Source organism: Acinonyx jubatus, chromosome C2 (genome assembly GCF_027475565.1).
Source record: "Acinonyx jubatus isolate Ajub_Pintada_27869175 chromosome C2, VMU_Ajub_asm_v1.0, whole genome shotgun sequence".
Classification (NCBI taxonomy): Eukaryota; Metazoa; Chordata; class Mammalia; order Carnivora; family Felidae; genus Acinonyx; species Acinonyx jubatus.
This window is the reverse complement of record NC_069384.1, coordinates 141,080,535-141,102,045: the sequence shown is the minus strand read 5'-3', so window position 1 is coordinate 141,102,045 and position 21,511 is coordinate 141,080,535. Positions and strand designations below refer to the sequence as shown.

Below are 21,511 nucleotides of genomic sequence, written 5' to 3'. Positions count from 1 at the left end.
GTCACTGATAGATTACCAATGCACAAATTTGGCCATATCTGAGTATCATCTGTACTACTATTTTCCTAATATGTGTTTCTTTAATTTGATTCACTTTACCAAATTTAATTAAAGGAGAGTTTATACTATTGCTATAATTTATTGCTACCACTATAGAATCACTCACCATAAATAGATGGCAATTGTAAAAATAATGAAATATAAGCAAAACAACATGATTAAATTCTAAGTAGATATTGTTGTCTGCTTATCCTGAGGTCTGCTTTCTTTGTTATGAAAGAACATTAGTTAATCTGAAAAATGGTGATGATGACATACTTGTTCCACACTGAAACTTATTCCTTGATAGAATCAATAGAAAGAAAAGAAAATTGGAAAAGTTTCATATCCAATCTACTTACTAGGTAAAATTATCCTGTACAAGTGCCTCATGACTTAGGAGACTCAGTTCTTTAAAAATAATCATTTAGTTCTGTTGTCTATCAATCAAACAACAGGATATTTTGAATGGGGCGGAAGCATGGGGTAGGTTGTGTATAAAAAACAGACCTTTCCTCTTGAGGTAGGGAAAATGGTATCATATATTTGTGAAAATTAAACTATACCGCAACTTATTATTATGAGAAATCTATCCTTTGTCAAGTACTAGAGTACGGTTTAATAATATGGATGCTGTTAGCATGGGTCAAATGTAAATTTTGGGGAGTGCCAGTTAAACCCAAATTTAAAGTGCAAATGGAATGTCAACTAAGAATATGGCCTAATTTGACTGGATTGACACCAATATTTCCCCCTCCCTTGCTCAGTTTTCCCATTTCTCAGCAGCGAACAGCCAGGCACTGAGCTGATGTATGGGAATTCTTATGCTCTGCATTCTGAATAGAAATTGTCACATCATGATTTCTGGGCTCTTAATTATGCTTTCTTACTAGATGACTGAGAAGCTATTTTTATACTTGTCTTTTGTTCATAAAGGTCAGATCTAAATTAAGTAGTCAATATTTCATCCAAATGTTCCAGAGAGTATGGCTTAATATTCCAGTCCTTATTTTGAGCAACCTTCAGAAGCTTGCTTTCAAGTTAGTTATTGACATGAAGTAATTAATACTAAATTTTACAACTGCCAAAGTGATTTTGAGTACATGCCTTCTCTTATTTTATTGCATGGCAATTCTTTAGCATATAAAAAAAAAGTGCTCACCAGACTTCGATCCAATTTATATAATACTAGTCTAAACCATACAATTTGGCATATAATTAGATACTTTTTTTAATATTGTTTGTTGGGATTTGGATATATTGGTTAGATTTTCCAACCAAATTGTAAGCGTCTTTAGTAAAGTTTGAATATGTCTTGAGTACTTCCTCTGAGGTCAGGCCCTTGAAAATTACCTCTTGAGTAACTGATACAGACTACCACTGTATAAACCATTGTTTGAGAGCACTGCTGTTAAGAGCAACTGCATAAATATTCTGATGATAAAGAGTGGGGAACAATGACATTTTAGTGTCAGATTTAAGATTGGGGAAGGGGTGGGAGACAACAAGTTTCTTTTACCAGTGGTGATCTGCTTCCTAGTTCTTCCTGCCAAGGGAGACACTGAGGGAGTGTGGACCAGGTCGCAGGTGAATGCTTCCTGGAGATGTTGATTTTTTTCATGTTCTTTGTAGGATAAAGTCTTTCCAAAGAGATACTCAAGTCTCACAGAAGGTATTCATGGCTAGAATCCAAGACCAAGTGCAAATTGCAAATCAGCTATTGAGTGGTAGCTCACAACCCTGTCCTGGGGGTTTCTGCCCTGGGGGGGAAGGCTAAGTGGAAGGGTGGGGCAAGAAAGCTACACCAGCCTCTAGTAGGAATAAAGGGAGTTCAGTGTGTCGTGGATGGATTGTAGCAGTGTACAAAATAATTGATTCAATGGAGAAAGGCAAGGCTGTCAAATTCTAAACTGCTATTATTAATGTTTTTTAATGGAACTTAAAAATAGTTTCAGGGTGTTTACAATCCCCTTAAAATAATTTGAATATTGTGGTTAGTGACAGGGGAGCCAATATTAGTAAGAGGCAAGAGACGCTTTCTACTAGCTGAGCCAACCACCTTCCCTCCTGTATAGCCAAGACCTCACTCCTTCTTAATTGACATTCCTCACTATGGGTTCCATAGATTATTTGGGACATTTGAGACAAGGTGTTAGTTAATTTTTTTAAATGTATATAACAACTTACTGTTTTTTTACTGCATTGGAACGCAAAAGCATAATTCTGCTTGAAGTTATTCTTTAGCAAGTGTCCTAGTTTTATTTAACCCATTATTGATGGAACCAGATGGGGAATCAAAGACCTGGTTCCAAGAACATTTGAAGAACAGGGATTTATAGAGTAGTCAAGAAAGAAAAGCTGAAATAACATTGTTAAATTGAGCATAAGACTGGTGAAATAATACTATATATTTTTGTGATTAACTTCTTGATCAGCCTATAAAGTCATACCAATATATCAATTTCTACAGGTTAATCATGAACTCTACAGGCTGTAAACTGCCTGTACCTTTATTGGCGTGGATTATTAGTTAAATATACTGGAACATTTCCCAACAATATTAGATTAGGATCAAGTGGAGTTATTAGAAAATGCTCTAGCGTGATGTCAGAGAACCAAGCAATGATCATTTTGCCTGTTCTTCATGACTGTGATAAATTCTTGTTTAGGTAATTGAATGGGAGTTGGGGTCCCATCTTTTCTTTCTGTGTTGTGTTGTTTTGTTTTTTTAGTTTGATTGATCAGCCTTTGCATCCATAGTGCCAAATAGACTATATTTTTACACCACAATATTTTCTTCTTGAAAATTGCGGGTTACATCAATAGAGTTGACTTTAAAAAAAAATGTTCCCTCTAGGACAAATAAAGGGAGCAAGCATGACTTGTGTGGTCATTGTAGCATAGTGTAAGAAATAACTAAGACAATGGAAAAAAGTCAGCCTGTGTGGACTAGACCGAATGCATATGCTGATTTTAGGCCACAAATTGAGCAATAAAAATCTAACTTTCTATATTTTCCCAACACTGAGCTTAATTTTTTATACTGAGCCCCATTCCACATATTAGAAAACATAATCCATTAGCCTAAATGCAAGTTTCAATATGTTGGTATTTCTTTGTCAGCTTAAAATCGGACAAACTGAGGATCGCTCTTCTCTCTGTTTTTGCCTGAGTGGTATTTTTGGCATCATGATACTGGGGCTTTGAGACTGCCTGTGCTGGTGTCTGAGCTGATTGTTGGGTATGGTTATACTTCCATGTGGCATCCAGAGAATGTAGTGGCACAGCCCTATCTGACTTCCAGTCCCCGGTCCACAGTTCCGTCTGTGGCCACGTCCCCTAGATTGGCGGCAAGTTCTCTATAGGGCAAACTCTCTCATTTTGTCAGCTTACCTTCTCGCGAGATTGGAAGGGCCAACCCATTTTTCCCTACCTCTCTGGGCCTACAGACTTGGGAAGTCAGCAAGACCTCTTTGCCTCTGACACCCCGGGAAGCTATCTCTCCTGCCCCAACCTGCCCCTTGCTGTGGTGCAGGGAACATCTCATGCCTAGAGCTCTCAGAGTTCCCCATGGGAACTGAGCCCCCAGCCCTACCACACTTGAATCCCCAACTTAAAGAGAGCTCCATCATCTAACTCGCCTCCTCCTGCCACCACCCAGACTGCCTAAAATGAGATGGAATTTGAGTCTCTTCTGAGACTTCTTTTCTTCTGTCTTTCTGTCCTCTCTCCTCGAGAAGCTTTGACTTATTTTGAGGAGCGGGAAGGAAAGGTTGCTCAGCAACAATTCTTTTGAATCTCTCTGCCTTCTGCTTAGACTCTCGCTTTTTAAAGCCCAGAAATGTACTCTCTCTGTTCCTGGTTGCTCTAGGCCACCCCACCTTGGGCAGTGCTAGCCTCACACTCTGCTGCTTGATGACAGGAGGCTCATGAAGTCAAGAGAAAGTGTGGGAAATAATGCAGCAGTGAATTCTCCTTGTGTATTATATAGTCACTTCTAGGAACTTCAAGTTTAAAAATCCTGAGATTGTATCTTATAGTTTGAAAAAGTAACTAAAGGGATAGCAAATTTGGAAGTGAGGAAAGCTCTAATCCTCACACATGCGCAAATTACCTGAACGGGATGTGAGATGCTTATTGTAAAGGTGATTAAGCCAGAATTATTTTTTTTTTAATGTTTGTTTATTTAGTCATAGAAAGAGAGAGACAGAGAAGGAGAGAGAGAGAGGCAGAGAGAGAGGGAGACAGAGAAACCAAAGCAGGTTCCACACCATTAGCACAAAGCCCAATGTGGGGCTCAATCTCACGAACCATGAGATCATGACCTGAGCTGTAATCAAGAGTCAGACGCTTAACCCACTGAGCCACCCAGGTTCCCCTAAGCCAGAATTCTAGAGGGAAGGGATTCAAAGCTGGCCTTTACACAGCTTGTTTCTGACGGTTCAAGTGAAAGGGAGTGAACGAAGCCTGATCACCCAGAGGGTGAAAGGTGCTGAGACTTTGATGCAGCTTCCTGCTGTCCTGTGGGAAATTCCACCAGGGGAAGCGAGAGGATGTGGGGCAGGGTGGATGAGGGAGGGGGGCGACTGGGTCCAGACTGTCAAGTCTCTTCCTAATCATTTCTGCCTGCTTGTGGAACCGTTGGTCTGTGTTGGGAAGGATTCCATGCCCGAGCCCGCTAGTCGTCATCTTCTCCCACACTTCCGCCTCACTTTCCATGATGGGATGTCATTCAGTGACTGGGACCCAAGCTTCAGCACCCTCCTTAGCTCCTGTTCCCCGTGGGCAGACGGTCACCACATTGCTATTCCAAATCAGGCCTTCCGACTTCAGCTCTGGGCTTCTTCTCATGAGATCACCTTTTCTGAAACACAGTCTCCCTTATGGCTCCTTACCATCGTATGCAGTCCCTGGCTACCTCTTTAGCTGTACTCAGTACTATAGCTTTTTATCATACTTCACACTAGATAAACTGGACACCTTGCTGCTCTCCAGGTGCAGCCCTCGCTTAGCTGACTCCTGTCCTTTGCTGAAACTTTCTTCTACTCAGATGCTGCCACTGAAGTATACCTTCCCGCACACCAAATCCATGTCCTGTGCTTGTTGAGTGCCTACTAATTCTCCATGGTCTTCTCAAATGAAACTTTTGCATCAACTCTCAATCTCCCTTCCTGTTACTCTGGGTGGACCTTTCATGAAGCCTTTGTGAGTGCCATACCCTTTGTGGAACTTCTGGTGCCTTCTACACTGCTGGCCATAAGGGTAGATTATTGAGCATTTGTAGATTTAGACTACAGTTGAGTTACTTTGTCTCATTTTACAACAGTTAAGGAAAGACGTGAGAGTAAATCTGTCCGCTATGCTAAAACTTAAAAGGTTGCGTTGTCTTTCAACAAAGCATTTGGTCAAACACGGAGAAGCTGATGTATGTTTTGGTCCCATTCGTGGAGCAAAAATATTCTTTGCTTCTTCAGGCAACTCCTGCCCAAAATGTTCTCTTCTCCAGTTGTTTAAAAATTCCTGACTCTTAGCAGAGAGAGTTCGGACAAATAGGGGGATTTACCATATCTTGGTTAACTTGGAAGAATACAGTGTAATCCATCTTTTGTTCAATTTGTAGTAATGAACAGTTTCAGGGCTTGTGCTATGAAGTGTAGTTTCAGTAGACTGGATATATAGCATAAACCAAGTCTCAAAGCACCAAGAAAGGGCCCGGAATTTGACCATTTAATGTGCCATGAGATTAAAAACAACAACAACAGATAGAGTCACTGCAGAGACTACAAGGACCTAATGCTTCCAGTTTATTACATGTATATGCTTTCCAAAAATACCTAATCAATTAAATGTTCAAAGGTCTAGGTAGAACATCATGTTAAAAACAGTGACCCTTTTAAGAAGAGGAATAGTCCTTGAGGCCTGGGAAGGAGCATAAATATAAGTTTAGATCTGAGGTAACCAGAGGAAGTGTCCTAGTGATGAGTCGGAAAGAGAACTGGAGGCACCTCAGCTCCTGTGTAGACTGAGTCAGTGTGGTGTCGTAGGGCCCGCCTCATTTCATGCCCCGGCCTTCACTTGCTCTGGGACTTACTGGACAGTTTCTTTCCTCTTACTCTCCATATCTGTAAAATGGGATAAGAACAACTACCCTTCAGAAGTTTGGAAGGACTAGATGAAACTACATACGTAAAACACTTCCCGGTGTCTGGCCCAAGTTCATGCACTAGTCTTCCTCCAAGTCCTTCTACTTACCACCCCTGAGGAAAGAAAAATTGCTGTGTGGGGTCATTCTCGCCAGAGTAAGCTAGCAAGTACCGTTACTTTTAAAAATTTCTGCTACCTTTAAATTAATTGCCTTTTATAAGGAATTTTAAAGTTTCATCCTAAGTTTTAAAACACTAATTAAATTCACTATTATAACAAAACTGTAAAAGGAAATTAAAATGGAATCAATTTTAAAGTTTGATTTTATTTAAATTTTAACGGTACCGAATACTGTCTGTCTTTTGCAGTAGGAACCCTATAGATACGAATTATAGGCATACTAGGTATGACTGATATTGAAATATGATTACTTCTGTGATATTTTTTAGGAGAAAATTATTTTAATAAAAATACTCAGGACAAAGTTATCAATGTAAATATGTGTTGCATTTTTTTGGTGAACAGTTAGGAAGCAAAGTATTTTTAGTGTGCTAATCTGAAAGATGAGAGAGAACGCTTTAAAACTCAAAATGATATGGCTAACATTTGCCACAAACTTGGTAGTTATTAATATTTAAATAATAAAAAATTTTTAAAAATTAACTATTTGAACTTTTATCACTTTGTTTTCCTGAAATTAATAAGGGCTAAATAAATATATTTTGGCATGAGGAAATATAAAAACTTGTAAGGATTTCATCAGGTGGAAACAGAGGAATAATTGGTTCTCATTACCAGGATTAGCTGAAGTATTTCAGTAAATCTTGCTATGGTACAGAAGCAGCAGGTATCTGAGAGACTGTTCTGGTGGTAGCTAAGACTAAAAATTACCTTTAGTCTAGGTGATAAGGATGGGAAATTGAAAAGCAGTAACAGGTTAGATAAAAATGCTCTTAACATATAAGGTACAATAAAATGATTAGCATTCAGTCTATATAAAGAGCATTTACAAATCAATAAGAAAAAGAAGCATGGGACACAAACAGGAAATTCACCAAAGAAATCCAATAGTCTCACCAGCATTTAGATAACCACAAAATAAAACAAAGTCAGATTGGCGAAATTGAAAAGTTTGATAATATGTAGTGTTGATTAAGGTGCAGAAAAAATTGATTCTCTTCTGGTCAATGTGAAAATTGACTCAGCTACTCAAATATGTATTTGTTAAAATAAGAAACACGTATATCCAAGGGCCTAACTATTTGACTTCTGCTTATCTACCCTAAAAGGCCTTTTGTACTTCTATGCAATGTACTCACGCACGTTTGCTCGCTGCAACATCATTTATAATCATGAGAGACTAAAAGCAAATTAAGTTCCCTTCCAGACAGAAGTGGCTAAGTAACTATGATGTATGCTGAACATGTAGTACTATATAATAGTGGTTATAAAGAATGGGCTAGAACTGTGTGTGTTGAGAAAAAAGAATCTCCATGACAGACAGAGTCATGAGGGAAAAAAAAGTAGCACAGCCTTATAAGGTGTCATCATTTATGAAAACATTGTAAAGAAATGTTTCATGTTTCATGAAAACATGAAAACATGAAAAGAAAGAAAGAAAACATTAGTAATACTATAGATTTTCTACAGTAGTAGCTTTCAGACTCTTTTGGGAATAAGCGAACCTCAACACAGTACACGTTTTATATCACAACTGAGTGGACCTACTATGTTCAATGCACTCTGAGATTTTTCTATTCTGTCCCATTTCATTCCATCTCATTCCATCCCATATATCAAAATGCTGGTCTTGACACATTAAACTGTTTTCAGGATTCAATCACCCTTGAAAAATACTGTTGTGAAAGTACACAGTTATGTATGTAAATGGATAGAAAAGTAACTGGAAGCTGATATCAGGTACAGCTGATCCAGCTCTGGAGAGGCGCTGAGGGGTGGTGGTTACAGGGAACCTCAAGCCTTTTATGTAATGCCTAGGTTGTTTTTATGTTCATTTTGCTTGCTTTACATCGGGCATGTGTTATTCTTTATTTTTTTGGTGAATAAATCTAAACTATTTTTAAAAGTCAAAGATTTACTGGGTTGGAGGGAGCAGAGGTCAAAAGGTCTTAAGAAAAAAATTGTTAAGCTGCATTGCATAACTGAGTAGTTCAGAAGACAGGCATTCTAGCTAACTATTTCTGTTTTTGTATTTAGGGCCACAGATGAGCACATTCTTGTGGCAAGGTAGAGTCAAACCCGTGTGATACCCCACTCGAAATGTCATCACAGTCTAAGAACTCTCTGCCACGCTGTGAGATTTTAACTTGTGAAATATATCCACAGATCAATAACATAAAGTAGTCAGCACATAGTTGATCAAAAAAATCAAACCCTCCAGTTTCAGAAAATGTGAAGGTAATGTTGCCGTAACAACCTTCTCTTGGCCACGTTACATGGTCTGTAGTTTTCAGTATTGGCCTAGAAAAACAAATAGCTATGTTGTAAGAATCATTTCTATAGGAAACACCACTGTAGAAAATAATAGGACATATGTAAACTTGGCTATCTCTATAGGCTGGAGCAGATACCTCCAGCCTTGTGTGTTTCTATTTTAGAGCTACCTTTCTGACCTATATTCACACTTTTACCCTAAGGGTAATTTATTAAACCTCATCTTAATAGTCAAGTAATTGATGATTTAAAGGAGTTGGACACACTGCCTAGGGGAGATAGATCCTTTCAATTTCAAACACTTAGTCAAGGTATTAAATGCAGATAAACTACAATTAGATTATTTTTTATAAGAATTTCTCAACTAACTCAGTAAAGATGCCTGTAAACAAAGTAATATTTCTTTAAATGTTCTGTTTATTTTCTTTTTTGTGTTTGTGTCTAAATATAAATTTTCACATGCTCATAATAAAATAGGTTGAATCTTTTAATGACCACATTAAATTTTCTCTGCAAATGTTTTGAAAACAATTTTATGGTAAAATATGCAAGCTTTCTCAGAAAGCATTTATATAAGACTCATTTTTCAGAATTTTAGCTATTGCTAAAGCAATGATTATGTTCACATTTAATTTCATATAGGCTCAAGGTCGTATGGAGGGAAGAAAAGAGGGACTTTGGAGCTTTTCTTTTAAAAGGGGTAATTGGCAAGAGTATTAATGGAGCAATCATGCTATGGGTCAGAGGGAGGGAGAGCAAGAGGAGGAGGAACCTGGGGAAGGTGGAGAGGATAATATATATCCACATATCTGAAGTGTCTCTTCAGTTTTTCTTTTTCTCCAATGTGGACCTGAGGGTGAGAGGGGGCAGAGGTGGCCTTCTGGCCCATCTAGAGGTTAAGGCCATTTCTTTAAAGAGTTTTAAAGTTAAGAATGGACTACTTGTGGCTATGATATATGAAGGTGAGGAAGCCACTCATATGCAGTTTGACACGAAGCCAGCCTCAAACTGTGAAAGTGGAGTGGCAGTATGATGAGAAGTCAGGATAAGTTACCAATGTGTCTTATTTAGAGCTAGAGAAACATCCAGGTGAACATTATAATTTGTAATAATCAAGGGTTACAGTAACCTTTAAACCCTTATTACAAATTGTGTATTTTTTTGTTTGTTTGTTTCTGGGTTTTTTTTCCTCTGTAAGATTGCCTATTCGGTGTTTGTGTTAGTAGTTTTACTAAAATTAGTTTTAAAATATGATATTAAGGGCATAATGACTTTAAAATGTAAAAGCCTGATAGTCTGTTAACTGCACATATCTGAAGCCCAGCTTTTCAAAGGCCACAGTATCCAAAGCACCACTGACTCCTGGTGGCAGCCTGGTGTAATCGCAGGCAAAATTTCCAGGAGTATTTTTAATTGTTATAAAAGGTAACATTGTTATGTTACTCAGAAGTCATATAAGTAAAAGGAAGAAGTGCATACCATATTGTAAAATATGGAAGTGTTACAAGGTCTCTGAATATTATCTCATTGGTAGGATCAAGATTTTAGCTTAATTATTTTTTCAGAATTTTACCCCAAGTTCTACTAATATTTTCTACTAAATATTTTTGAAAGAGAAAACCAGGATCTTGACTAACTGCAGAATTTATCATCCACAGCATCTGCAGGGATTGCTGTGTCCCAGAGGAAAGTACGACAGATCAGTGATCCTATTCAGCAGATCTTAATTCAGCTGCACAAAATCATCTACATCACACAGGTCAGTATGCTAGCATTTTATTTCCTTTTCATCTTAAGTACAAGTTTGATGGTAATGTCATTGAAGAACTACTTTGTGGAATTTTAAATTGGAACGAATGCTCATTTTTATTATCTCCAGCTGCATATATTTGGGAACACTTTGGCTTAGCGGCAGAGCTAGAGCTGGAAAGGTTGTAGGGTATAAAAAGCAAATATGGCAGTTTCCCCCTATGACTCATAACCTACTCTTTTGTCCGTGTCCCACCAAAAATAAATTTCAACACAAATGGCCCTTCATTATGGGGGTGAAAGTGGGGACAGGGCTGGGTTTTGAACAGCCTCGCTACAGGAAAGAAAAACTAGTGCCCACTGAGGAATCCTGAGGATGCTGGGTTAAAACTAGGACCTCTCAGAGGAGTCAAGATGGTGGAGAAGCAGGGGGACCAGGATTTCCCTTATCCCTCACACACACAGCAGTATTGAGGTCAGAACACTTGGAATACCCAGAAAGTCTATCTCCGGAGTGACAGAAAAAATCTCCACAGATGGAGGGAGACAGATTGGCGGGACAGTGGTGCGTGTATGCAAATTGGGGGAGACAAAACAGTGTGGGCACAGAGGGAGGGATCCCCTTCTGTGGAGAGACAAAAGGAAGAGAAAGAGAAGCTGTGGATTGCAGTTTTGTGTTAGGACAAGAGAAAAAGCGCTCTGGACCACGGACTGGAGAATGAGAAATACGGAGAGTGCCAGTCTCTACTTTGCAAACAGCCTTAGGAGCTGAAGATCAGAGTTTTCAAAAGTGCATGACTTTCTCCGGACTGAAGCCGCTAAGTGTGTGTGTGCCTGGAGGGGAGGGGAGCCAGCCCTGGGTCGAGGTAGTGATCTCAGGAGTGCGCTGGGAGAAAACGGTTCCCTCCCTGAGTACTGTGAGAAGAGGGTATACTGCCCCCCCGCAAGAACAAAAGACCCTGCAGGTGCCAGCCAAAGGCCCTTTATCAGCAGGGCTGATTGGCATTTCCCCAGAACCAGGTCTGCATGGTGTGCGATCCCTTAAGACATTGGGTTTTGAATCCCTTCTGAGCGCCTAGGGGGTGCGGGAGACTGTGGAGCAGGGCAAGCTGACTGCCCCCCACTACTCTGTGAGGGCTGCCTGAGCAGCATGGTTTGAGACGCCCAGTGGGGAGGAGAGATTGGGTGTCACCATTTTCTCCCCAACACCGACACGGTGGGGCTTCAGGGCACGGCGCAGCGGGTCCAGTGGAGGCTGGACCCCCTTACACCAAACCCCGCCTGTCTGTGCCTGGTAACTGCGCATCTACTGGAGTGAGACTGTCACTGGGCAAGCCAGGCGGCCTCGCCTCCAGACCCGCACAGCCACCGGTTCCAGACACCAACAGACAAGTGTCCTGCCATTTTGTATGTTAGTCTGTTGCTCTTTTTTTCCCTCTCTCTCTCTTTTCTTTCCTTCTCTGTTCTCTTCTTCTTCTTTCTACCCGCTTCTTTTTTTTCTTTGGAATAAGGCTCATAGTTTCTGATTTGGTTTTTGGTCAATTCTTCTTGTGTGTGTGTGTATACATATATACACAAAGTTACCAAAGCTAACCAAGGTCTTAATGTTAATAAGAAAAGAAATTTTTGTAGATGACGTGTAGGCATATGGATGAGAAAGTAACTAGCATTTTGGAGTCTAAGATTGCGTGTCTTATGCAGTTCATTTGTTCATTCATTCATTCATTTGACATATAATTATTAGGTGCCTACTATCAGATGCCACTGTTCTATGCATTTGTGACGTATCAATGAGCAAAACATATAAACATTTACTCAGTCTAAGATCCAGAGAGCCAATCTTATGACTCTGTCACTTGCCAATCGTAGCGATTCCAATTATATGTTCGAGGACTAAAGAGAAATGCCACCAGGTTGGTGGACCGAATGGGCCCACTGTAGGTCACACTGGGCTAATACACTTACTCTCTCCCCAAAATCAAACAAACAAAACAAGCCAACAAGCCAACAAACAAAAATCCATGCTGATTGGTGTATGACGGTGGCATTATGATAATAAATGGCTGTAGGTCTCTTTGGGCCTCAGACTTGGAGGAAAATGTATAGTGTATACTTATATCAGTGTTTCTGGGCCCTTCCTAAAGGAGTCCCAGCTATTCCCCCCTAATCAAGGGCTTTGGGTCTTTAAATTGACCTAGGTATAGAAATTGCATGAGAGGCTGTGACTGTCCACTGTGGCGACGGCAAATCGGGTCAGATTTTTGTCTACCAGACCCAGAGTTTCTTTTCTGTCATTTGGATTAAAGAATAGTCCAGTATTCTGAGCCACCACCAAAGACCACTGGGGTCGAAGCACTCTAATTAACAGTGCATTCCTCCCACCCTTTCTGGTAAATGCTTCTAACTGTCACTGGTGGGTAAATGGCGTCCCTTGGCCTCTGCTTCTTTGGGATCACGTCATCCCCGTTGGGATCCTATATTTTCAGTGTTGTACCTGGCCTACAAAGGAAAGCAGCCATAGAGATTTTTAAGGATGCTGGTGCTCCCGTCTCTAATGTACTTCTCCATACCTTAGTGACAGGAGTGGCTTCTGAGTATTTTTGCTGAACATAATTGGGGAGTGAGTGTGCAGGTCACACATGGTGAGTGGCAGGTCCCCAAGCCTTTGGATTCCCTCCTCCACATGTCAGGGTAGCTCTGGCATTTTACCCCCATTAAACGAAGGTCACCATTGAGTTGGAGTTGTATAGCATGCCAACCAAGTAAGCAGTTACCTTCAGCTGCAGGAACTAATACACTAAATCTGGACTCTCTAGTAAGAGCACCCATATGAATGAATTCAGCCTGATTTAGTGTCGTGTTTCACCCTTCTGGGCCTAAAACCCTTTGAATCTACTACACATGTTCCCTGCGTTGCTGCTGGTACAAAGTAGCAAAGTCTTGCAATTCTGACAGGTAAGCTATTTCCTTCCGGGTCATAGTGTGCACCAGTTCCCCTGCATCATGTCGAGATATGGCCCACGTGATGGACTTGACCCTCGTTGTTGTGGGTCTTAGGAGGAATAAGCATTTCTTTTTAAGATCTCACTCCTCATCTATCCCGGATGAGGTTAGTGTAGAGTTTTCAAGCAAAAGAAGGCTGGTCTTCTCTGACACAGAGTGACAAGCTACTTCCGCTGGCAATAATGACTCAGAGTGACAGGACTGTCTGTTTTATCTGGATCCAACAAGGTGTCCCTATTTCAAGCTTTAGGATCCTATTCTTTTTTCTAACTTTCACATGAAAACCTCAGCAAAGTAGGCATTCAACTGACGTTGTAATTTAGCAACCTGCCCAATTAAATTTGTATCTGATTATCAGCCGTATCTGTGCTGTGGTAGCAAGAAAATCACAGGCTCTTTTAGGGCTGTCATGGAATCTCTCTGGGGCTCAGACTATGATGTGAGCCAAGAGTTCAAGGACCCAAGCTTGTCATTTTTTTTCCTAAGTGCTCTGATGCACTTTGAAGAATCCATCCCACAACGCAGTCCTTGTGGTCTTCCTACTTCGTAGTGCAGCAGCCACTCAAGCTTCCAGGGCACTTCCTTCAGTTGGCTCTTTATCATGGTGATACTTGATCAGTTGTGATGCCACTGCATGTCATGGGCTATCGCCCGTGTCCTGTGGCAAAATTCAGCACTGGGCTCGGTTCCAAGGGCACAATCAAACCAAGTCCCAATTCCCATCTGTATGGGTCCTTCTTCTTGGACCTTGCTGGAGCCTAATCTGTTATCAGTGAGGGTCCAGTTAGGAGACAGAAACCACACAGTAATTTCAATAGGGAAGATTTAATATAAAGAATTACTAAAAGTTATTAATAGTAACAGTATTATTTAAGAAGGAGGGGAAGAGAGTATCTAAAGAATATAGCAAGAGCAGCTATGGAAGTCACTATTTATAGGGCTCAGGCAGAGCATCCAAGAAAGGAAGAAAAGAGGACACTCCCATCCTGGGCTCAGGTCCAGACCTCATCGGAAAGATCAGAGAAATCCACTGAGATGCTGTGCTAGAGAAATTTGCAGGAAGACTTCCCCTGGGGGGTTAGGGCAAGTAATCCATGCTGAGCTGTCATGCTGTGGAACTTGCTGGAAAGCAGCACGTGTGGCTTGGGCTGGGAAATACCCTCTATGGGACCAGAGGAGGCTTCCCACTGGTAGGTGCTGCTCCATGGAACGTTCTGGGAAGCTGCCTATAGGATTGGTGCCAGTGAAACTGTCTAGGGGTAAGCACCACTCTGGTTTCCCCTTGGCTGCTGACCACTCAGTGCTGCAGGACTGGGGCAAGACGGGAGCATCACTGGGACCAGAAAGTCAAGCACCGTTCTCCTCCAGCATCCCTCGAGTGCTCTCTCTCTACAGACAGAGCCCAACATCCTGGCAAGGGAGAAATTCCACTGTCACATGCAGGGCACCAAAGGGTGAATTTGGAGCCGAGAGGCAACAAGTAGGCAACTGTCACACTTGGGCTGGGGGACTAGGCAAGGGACTCCCTTCTGTGGGACCTACCCACCTCTGAGTTCTCACTGCTTCCCCTTTGGCTTCTCCCTAGCCTGGCTCTTATCTGTCACGTTTTCCCCCAAATCTGCTATTCCTTCCAATCACTCTTAGGGCTAGCCTTTTGAGACTCAAGAGTCTGAAATTGATTACTTTTTTCCTCCATTTTCTGCTGTCAACCTTTCCCTTAGGCAATCCCACCAAACTGTCTACCTGATTAAATGAAAGAGGGTGAAGGGGTACAAGGAAATATGAGGGGGATGTAGAAAATTGGTTAATAAATCAAAACATAATCTGCCATATCTCTATTGAGTAAAGATATTATATTCAAAAATGCATTTCCATTTAAATGCTGATGTAGAAATATGGGGAAGCATTCTTTAGTGTTAAGGAAATAGCTTTAAATAGCTTATTGATTACCTCAATGCTTAACTACTAAATTGAGAGAAAATATACTTTGAAATTTAAATATAGTTTCCATATGCCTGTCTTGCTAATTTTTATATAATAAAAAACTTTTTGATGGATGTGTTCCATTTCTTTGTTGGATTTCAAAGTAATGTTAAAGCAAGAATGAAATGATTATAAATATCTTATTATTATGCTCTCACACTTCAGCATAACAAATGATTTCATATTTTTTGGCAAGCTGGCATTCCTTGCTACAAGTTCAGATGTAACCATTGTGGTTTTTAAAATGTATTTCCAGAACACTTGAAAGTTTATGACATTACAAATAGGAAGGAATGTTTCCCTTTTGGGGAACTTTAAATTATCATGCCAGCCCAAGACAATGCCTTTCAAATGAAGGAGATAAAAACAAGTCTGAACATGATACCTTCCTATTTGCTACAGGTGGAAGGCCAAGATCAGTCTTCTCTGTCTGCTAATTCCAAAGGAAATCTGCTGAAAGTAAATCTGAATCAACAAACGAGCACACAAACAAACAAACAACTCTTCTTGTCCCCATGTTTATTTCCTAGTCAGACTCCTTGGTGGGCTTACGCCTGTGGTAGCTGCCCTGAATTGCAGGACCTCACCCTTCCCGACAACCCGCAGATAACCTTACAGGGGACACTCTGGGCTGATGGTGGCCTTTCCTATCCAGTTTCCATGGAGACAGATCTTGGAAATCATCTAAAAGCAACTATTGTAAAAGGCAGGATGTTAAAATCCTTACGCTGCCTTCACTGATTTGACATCTGCTTTTATCAAAACTGAGATGGTAATCTTAAGACAGCCAGCTGAGAATAAAATCAGTGGTTCATTTCCATTGCTGGAAACCAAAATCCATCTCCGGGCACATACGGTGACCAAGGTACATACGTTACCTTTTAATACGAGTCTTTGTGTGTTGTTGCTTAGCTGAGACCTATGCAGCCAACTTATGCTTTGGATTTAATTCTGTACTCAGAATCCGATGACTTGGTTAAAGAAATGCTTTGAAAATCAGCACATAGCAACTTTTAAAAATCAAACATCTGTCTCCTAGAGCACAGACGGGCAGTTAGGTGGACCAACTTCAGACTGCCATCTTAACAACCACAATTGTTGCCGATAGAACAAAAACTGTGGCTGGGAACAGCTGTCCCTCAGCTGAAGTTATACCCTGGCTGTCATCAGTGGAACAAACTGCTCTTTTCAGCAATAGTCGTAGATGGAATTGGAACCCTCCTTACTGTCTCTTATCTGGGTCTCCTGGTTCCTAATGGCAAGGGGGATAGATTACACCGGATTTAGGGTAAAGCCATGCATCCAAGTGGACTCGTGTTTTCAGGGTTCGCGGATTCCAAGAGAAAGCTTACATTTTGTGCCTTTATTGTGATAATGATCTTTGAATTTTTGTTAGCATTTAGGGAAATCTCCTTTTAGGCGGTAATATATCAAAATAATTTGTTTTTACAGAAAAGATATTATTTAAGTCACTTCAAATGGGGCACTCTCCATTATTGCTGGTGTGCACTAGGTATTATTAGAGACACTAGAGAATGTATCTTTAAGAAGTATCCCTACATCATGCAAGTTCAAGACTCTGGTATAGAACATAGAGATCAGATTTCATCTTTTCTGTTGTTACTTTGGGATGGTAAAAACAAGAAATAAGCTCTTAGATGTGTGGTGTTGAGAGACTCATCTTTTCTAGAATCAGTTTCTCCATCAGTAAGATTCGGGTAGCTTCTGGGACTATTGCAATGAAGGAAATAATGTATGTGGAGTGTTTGTAAAGTGTTACACTGTAGAAATACCAGTGGTGGTGTGTGTGCTCTGGGATAAGGGTTGTGTTAAAAGAGGCACCAACTCAGTCGTTATGCATGTTACATAATGTCTTGAAGCTCTGATTTCCTTACTTACAACACAGTAGCTGCCTTACAAGTTTATTGTGGGGAGAAAAGGGACATAATGCACACAAAAGAGTAATCATAGTAACTGGCACATAAGAATCATAGGTGTTAATATTCTATTCTTAGTATTATAGTTCTTGTATATAGTATAGTATACTTACTTCTTCAGCAATTGAACTATGTATCATTCTGCGCAAAATTTTAAATTCTTCCATGAAAATTTTAAAGGTGGGGTGCTGGCTATCGTGATAATTATTCCAATAAGTAAAATAGCTTTCTAATACTGTCTCGTGTATGAATCTTAAGTCGACTGTTAACTTATTCAAGAAAGCTTTTATGAGAATTAATTCAAGCAATCAGGAGCAATAAAAGCAATTCTGAGTTAATTAGAGGCTTATCAAGTTAAATGAATAGCAAAGGATTTTAAGACTATTTGAATTAGCAATCCGGTAGTGACAGCTGCCAGTGCTGGGGTTAGTCTCTTTCAAAGGAACCTGTGGACCCACTGGTACTTCACACCTTCAAAAGTCCGCTGTGCAATTAGGTGGATCACAAAAGGCTTGCTGCCACTCTTTGGAATCGTGCGAGGCAACCACTAGACGGTCCTGGGCCAACACTGCCCTCTGGTGTTTGATTTAGGGAAGTGGCAACTTCCCGTGGGTAAGGGTAGGGAATTCTCAGAACCAAAAAGGTATCTCCAGGCACTTCTCCCATCCACTCCTCTCTAACCAATCCCCTTGCTAGAAAGGTGTGCACAGGACCCTTCCCTTCTTTGTCTGGTCCCACTCTTAAGTTAAATTCATTACTTTTGCTAATCTGTCATGCACACGTGTATAACTTATACTCATTTTCCTTCTCATCTGTCTTCCAACCATTTGCTTATTAATGCCAAGAAATCTCTCTCTCTCTCTCTCCCTCCCTCCCTCTCCCTCCCTCACCCTCTCCCTCGCTCTCTTTCTCTCCCTCTCTCTCTGTCCACATTTATTTCCCTTTTCATTCCGTATACAAGGACAATAATTATGACCATTTGTTGGGGATAAGGAGAGTGATTCAATTACATCTGGAGCAAGGTACAAGAATGCTCTAGTTCTGAAATAAAAAGAGCTCATTGTAGATTCAATGCTGTCAACTTACAGAACCTTCCAGAGTATACTAAAGGACTTCAGATCCTCCAGCAGAATCTTGGTTCCTCTGTAATTAAGCCTGCTTTGACTCAAGTAAAATCAAAGGATTGACTAGAATTACAGATGGTGCTGTTAAAACATTTTTCAATTACATTGTTTTTCTGTTTATGGCATTACAGCGCTTCATAATGGGTCCCACATTCTGTTGTGTCTGGGCTGATGAACAGTTTTTCTCTGGGTATAAGAAGCCGTTGTGAGACCCCACTGACCCCATTCATTTCTCTATTACCTTTTATACATTCCCCTGCTTCATGTAACTGGAATGAATGGACATTCCTTGTAGCCAGGATATGGTAAGTTACACTACACTAACAGATACACCCGAAATCTCTTTGCTTGGCACAGCAGTGGTTTATCTCTCACTCAGCTAAATTTGGGCGGGTCAGGTGGCCCTCCTCCATCTTGTGGTTGTGCCATCTGGAACGGATGGATGCCAAGCTCCTTGCCCAGGGCAGACAGGGATGGAGGAGAAGGATGCCGTCTTTGAATTGCCACATCCTCGGAGTGACACATATCATTTTTAGTGGCCAAAGGGGTCACATGGCACCAAACCTAAACAGTAAGAGAGTATAGAAAAATGGAATGGGGGGGTAAATAATTGCCACTGCCACATTTGTCTCCTTGTGGCCTGAATCTTTAATTCTATTCTTGTATTTTTGTTGGCTGGATTTGTTTTATTTTGTTTTTAATCTTGAGAGCGCCTACTACTACATCTTCCTTCCCACTTAGCCATCTCTTTTCATAATGATTCTTTTTCCTCTCCTTCCAAATCCTCTCCATATTTTAAACAAACCAAATGTTATTTCCACTCTGAGACTACTTGTCATTCTGACCCTATTTCTTTGCTCTATTATCCTTCTTCCAAACTTTACTTCAACCCTGTGCTTCTCGGGATCTTTGGTTTCCTTGTGTAAATTCAACCTGCAGATCTCTACAAAATCACTGTTTTGAAATCTCCAATTTCATCCAATTGCCATATTTTCAGAGATTTCAAAGTGACTTGCTACTAAGTTATTAAATCCACCTCATCCTGGCACAGCCCTAATGTATACTAATTCATTCTTTTCTTCTTGACAAGATTGGTCCCTACAGTCTGATCTCTATGTGAATATCAGGAGCGCTCACAGACAGGCATCTGACTTCGTAGTGCAGATATGTGCTTCCTGTTCCAAAGTGTCAGATCCTTCAGGAGCGCCTGTGTGGCTCAGTCGGTTGAGCATCCGACTCTTGATGTCAGCTCAGGTCAGGATCCCAGGGTCATGGGATCAAGCCCTGCGATGGGCTCCGTACTGAGGGTTGAGCGTGGAGTCTGCTTAGGATTCTCTTTTTCTCTCCCTCTGCCCCTCTCCCCAGCTCGTGCTCACTCTCTCTCTAAACAAACAAAAACAAAACACAAAACATAAAACACAAAGCATCAGATCCTTTAGGACCTTGGTCAGGTTGTTTAGCACAATTCTGGGCATGACATAGCACGTAAACATCTGACAGAATGCATCCTTCCTCGTGAAGTCTGTTCTTTGCAAAATTCAATTTATATGTGCAATTTAGGTTTTATATGAAAAATAATGCCAAGAAAATGAAGGAACAATAGTATAAATGGAAGCAGCCTTTTGAAAGAGAGAGGAGTAATATATTCCTTCTGGATTGCGGAATGAAAAATTATCACACCTAGTCATGATATTTGGAGTCAAATTTATATTCTTATTTAGTCCTGTTGAATTCGTATTGTTACACTGACCCTCAGTAAATGCTTCCAGGAGTTGTCTGTACAGTGTTAACAATTTGCTTACAATAATTGTTTTCTCATTTTATGCAGCTTCCTCCAGCTTTGCACCACAATTTGAAAAGAAGGGTTATAGAGAGATTCAAGAAATCCCTCTTCAGCCAGCAGAGTAACCCTTGCAATTTGAAATCGGAAATTAAAAAGGTACCGTATTCTACATATAGGAATTCTTCTTTGGCTAACAAAAACACATCGGGAGAGTTAAATTTTTATACCTTCTCTGCTTTGTACTTTTTAAAGTCTATCTTCTATTAAAGGATACTATCGTTATTTGTTTTGGTCCTTCCAAGCTGTATAAAAAAGACACCATAAACCGGGGAGCTTATAAGCAGCAGAGACTGCTCTCAGTTCTGGAAACTGACTGCCCAATTTCAAGGTGCCAGCACGGTCATGTTTGGTACAAGCCCTCTTCCCAGTTGCAGACTTTTGACTTCTCCTATCCTCACGTGGCAATTGAGGCAAGGAAACTCTCTGGGGCCTCTTTATAAGGGCACTTCCATGAGGGCTCTGTCTTCGTGACCGAATTACCTCACAATGAGTCAATACCATCACTTTGGGGGTTAGGTTTCAACATACAAATTTGAGGGGACACGAACATTCAGACCACAGCACTGCTTATGATACTAAATCAAGGTTATCTTTGCCTCTAATTTTCTCACCTTTATTTCTGGGGCCATCATCTCAGAAGACGAATAGAAAATTGCTTCAGTATGATTACATGTTTTCCAAAGAATAAATGTTATTAAACATCTTTAATTAAAAATATACTTTAGCCTTTTTTAAAAAGAATTCTGTTTTTTAAGAGAATGTAATATTTTATTAGAACATTCTCTAGGAAGCCCCTTAATTGAGCTGTACCACCCAAACAAGTCATTTAACTGGGTGAAGCTGTGATTTTTATCACCTAGGAGGGTGGAATGAACCACTGTTGACCCCCGACCACCTTGGGGAGGAGGGACACTGACCACCTGCTCCTGCACAGTTGAAAACCCATATATAACTTGTGACTTTCCCAAACCTTCATTACTAATAGCCCACTGTTGAAAGACTTGCCGATAGCATAAATAGTGGATTAAAACACATTTTGGAAGTTATATATTATATACTGTATTCTTACAATAAAGTAAGCTAGAAATAAAATCATAAGGAGGAGAAAATACATTTACAGCACTGCACTGTGAGAAATCCACATATTTGGACCCATGTAGCTCAAACCCATGTTGTTCAAGAGCCAACTGTATTTTTAAGTTTTTCCCCTAGACCTTGGGTGTTAGTAAATGTTT

The 21,511-nt window shown here is 40.5% G+C and overlaps 1 protein-coding gene across 17 annotated transcripts in view; it reads left to right on the top strand.

The window, feature by feature from the left end:
- Positions 1–21,511, top strand: part of NEK10 (NIMA related kinase 10) — a 229,878-nt gene that overhangs the window by 186,592 nt on the left and 21,775 nt on the right. For 14 of the 17 annotated variants that reach the window (XM_027040905.2, XM_027040907.2, XM_027040903.2 and 11 more), the window contains 3 exons: positions 8,401–8,430; positions 10,296–10,396; positions 20,262–20,372. In XM_027040905.2, the coding sequence (XP_026896706.2) occupies positions 8,401–8,430; positions 10,296–10,396; positions 20,262–20,372 (242 nt within the window). Of the gene's footprint in view, positions 1–8,400; positions 8,431–10,295; positions 10,397–20,261; positions 20,373–21,511 lie in introns of those variants that run through there. The other 3 variants (XR_008298033.1, XM_027040904.2, XM_027040901.2) reach the window with 1 other exon arrangement.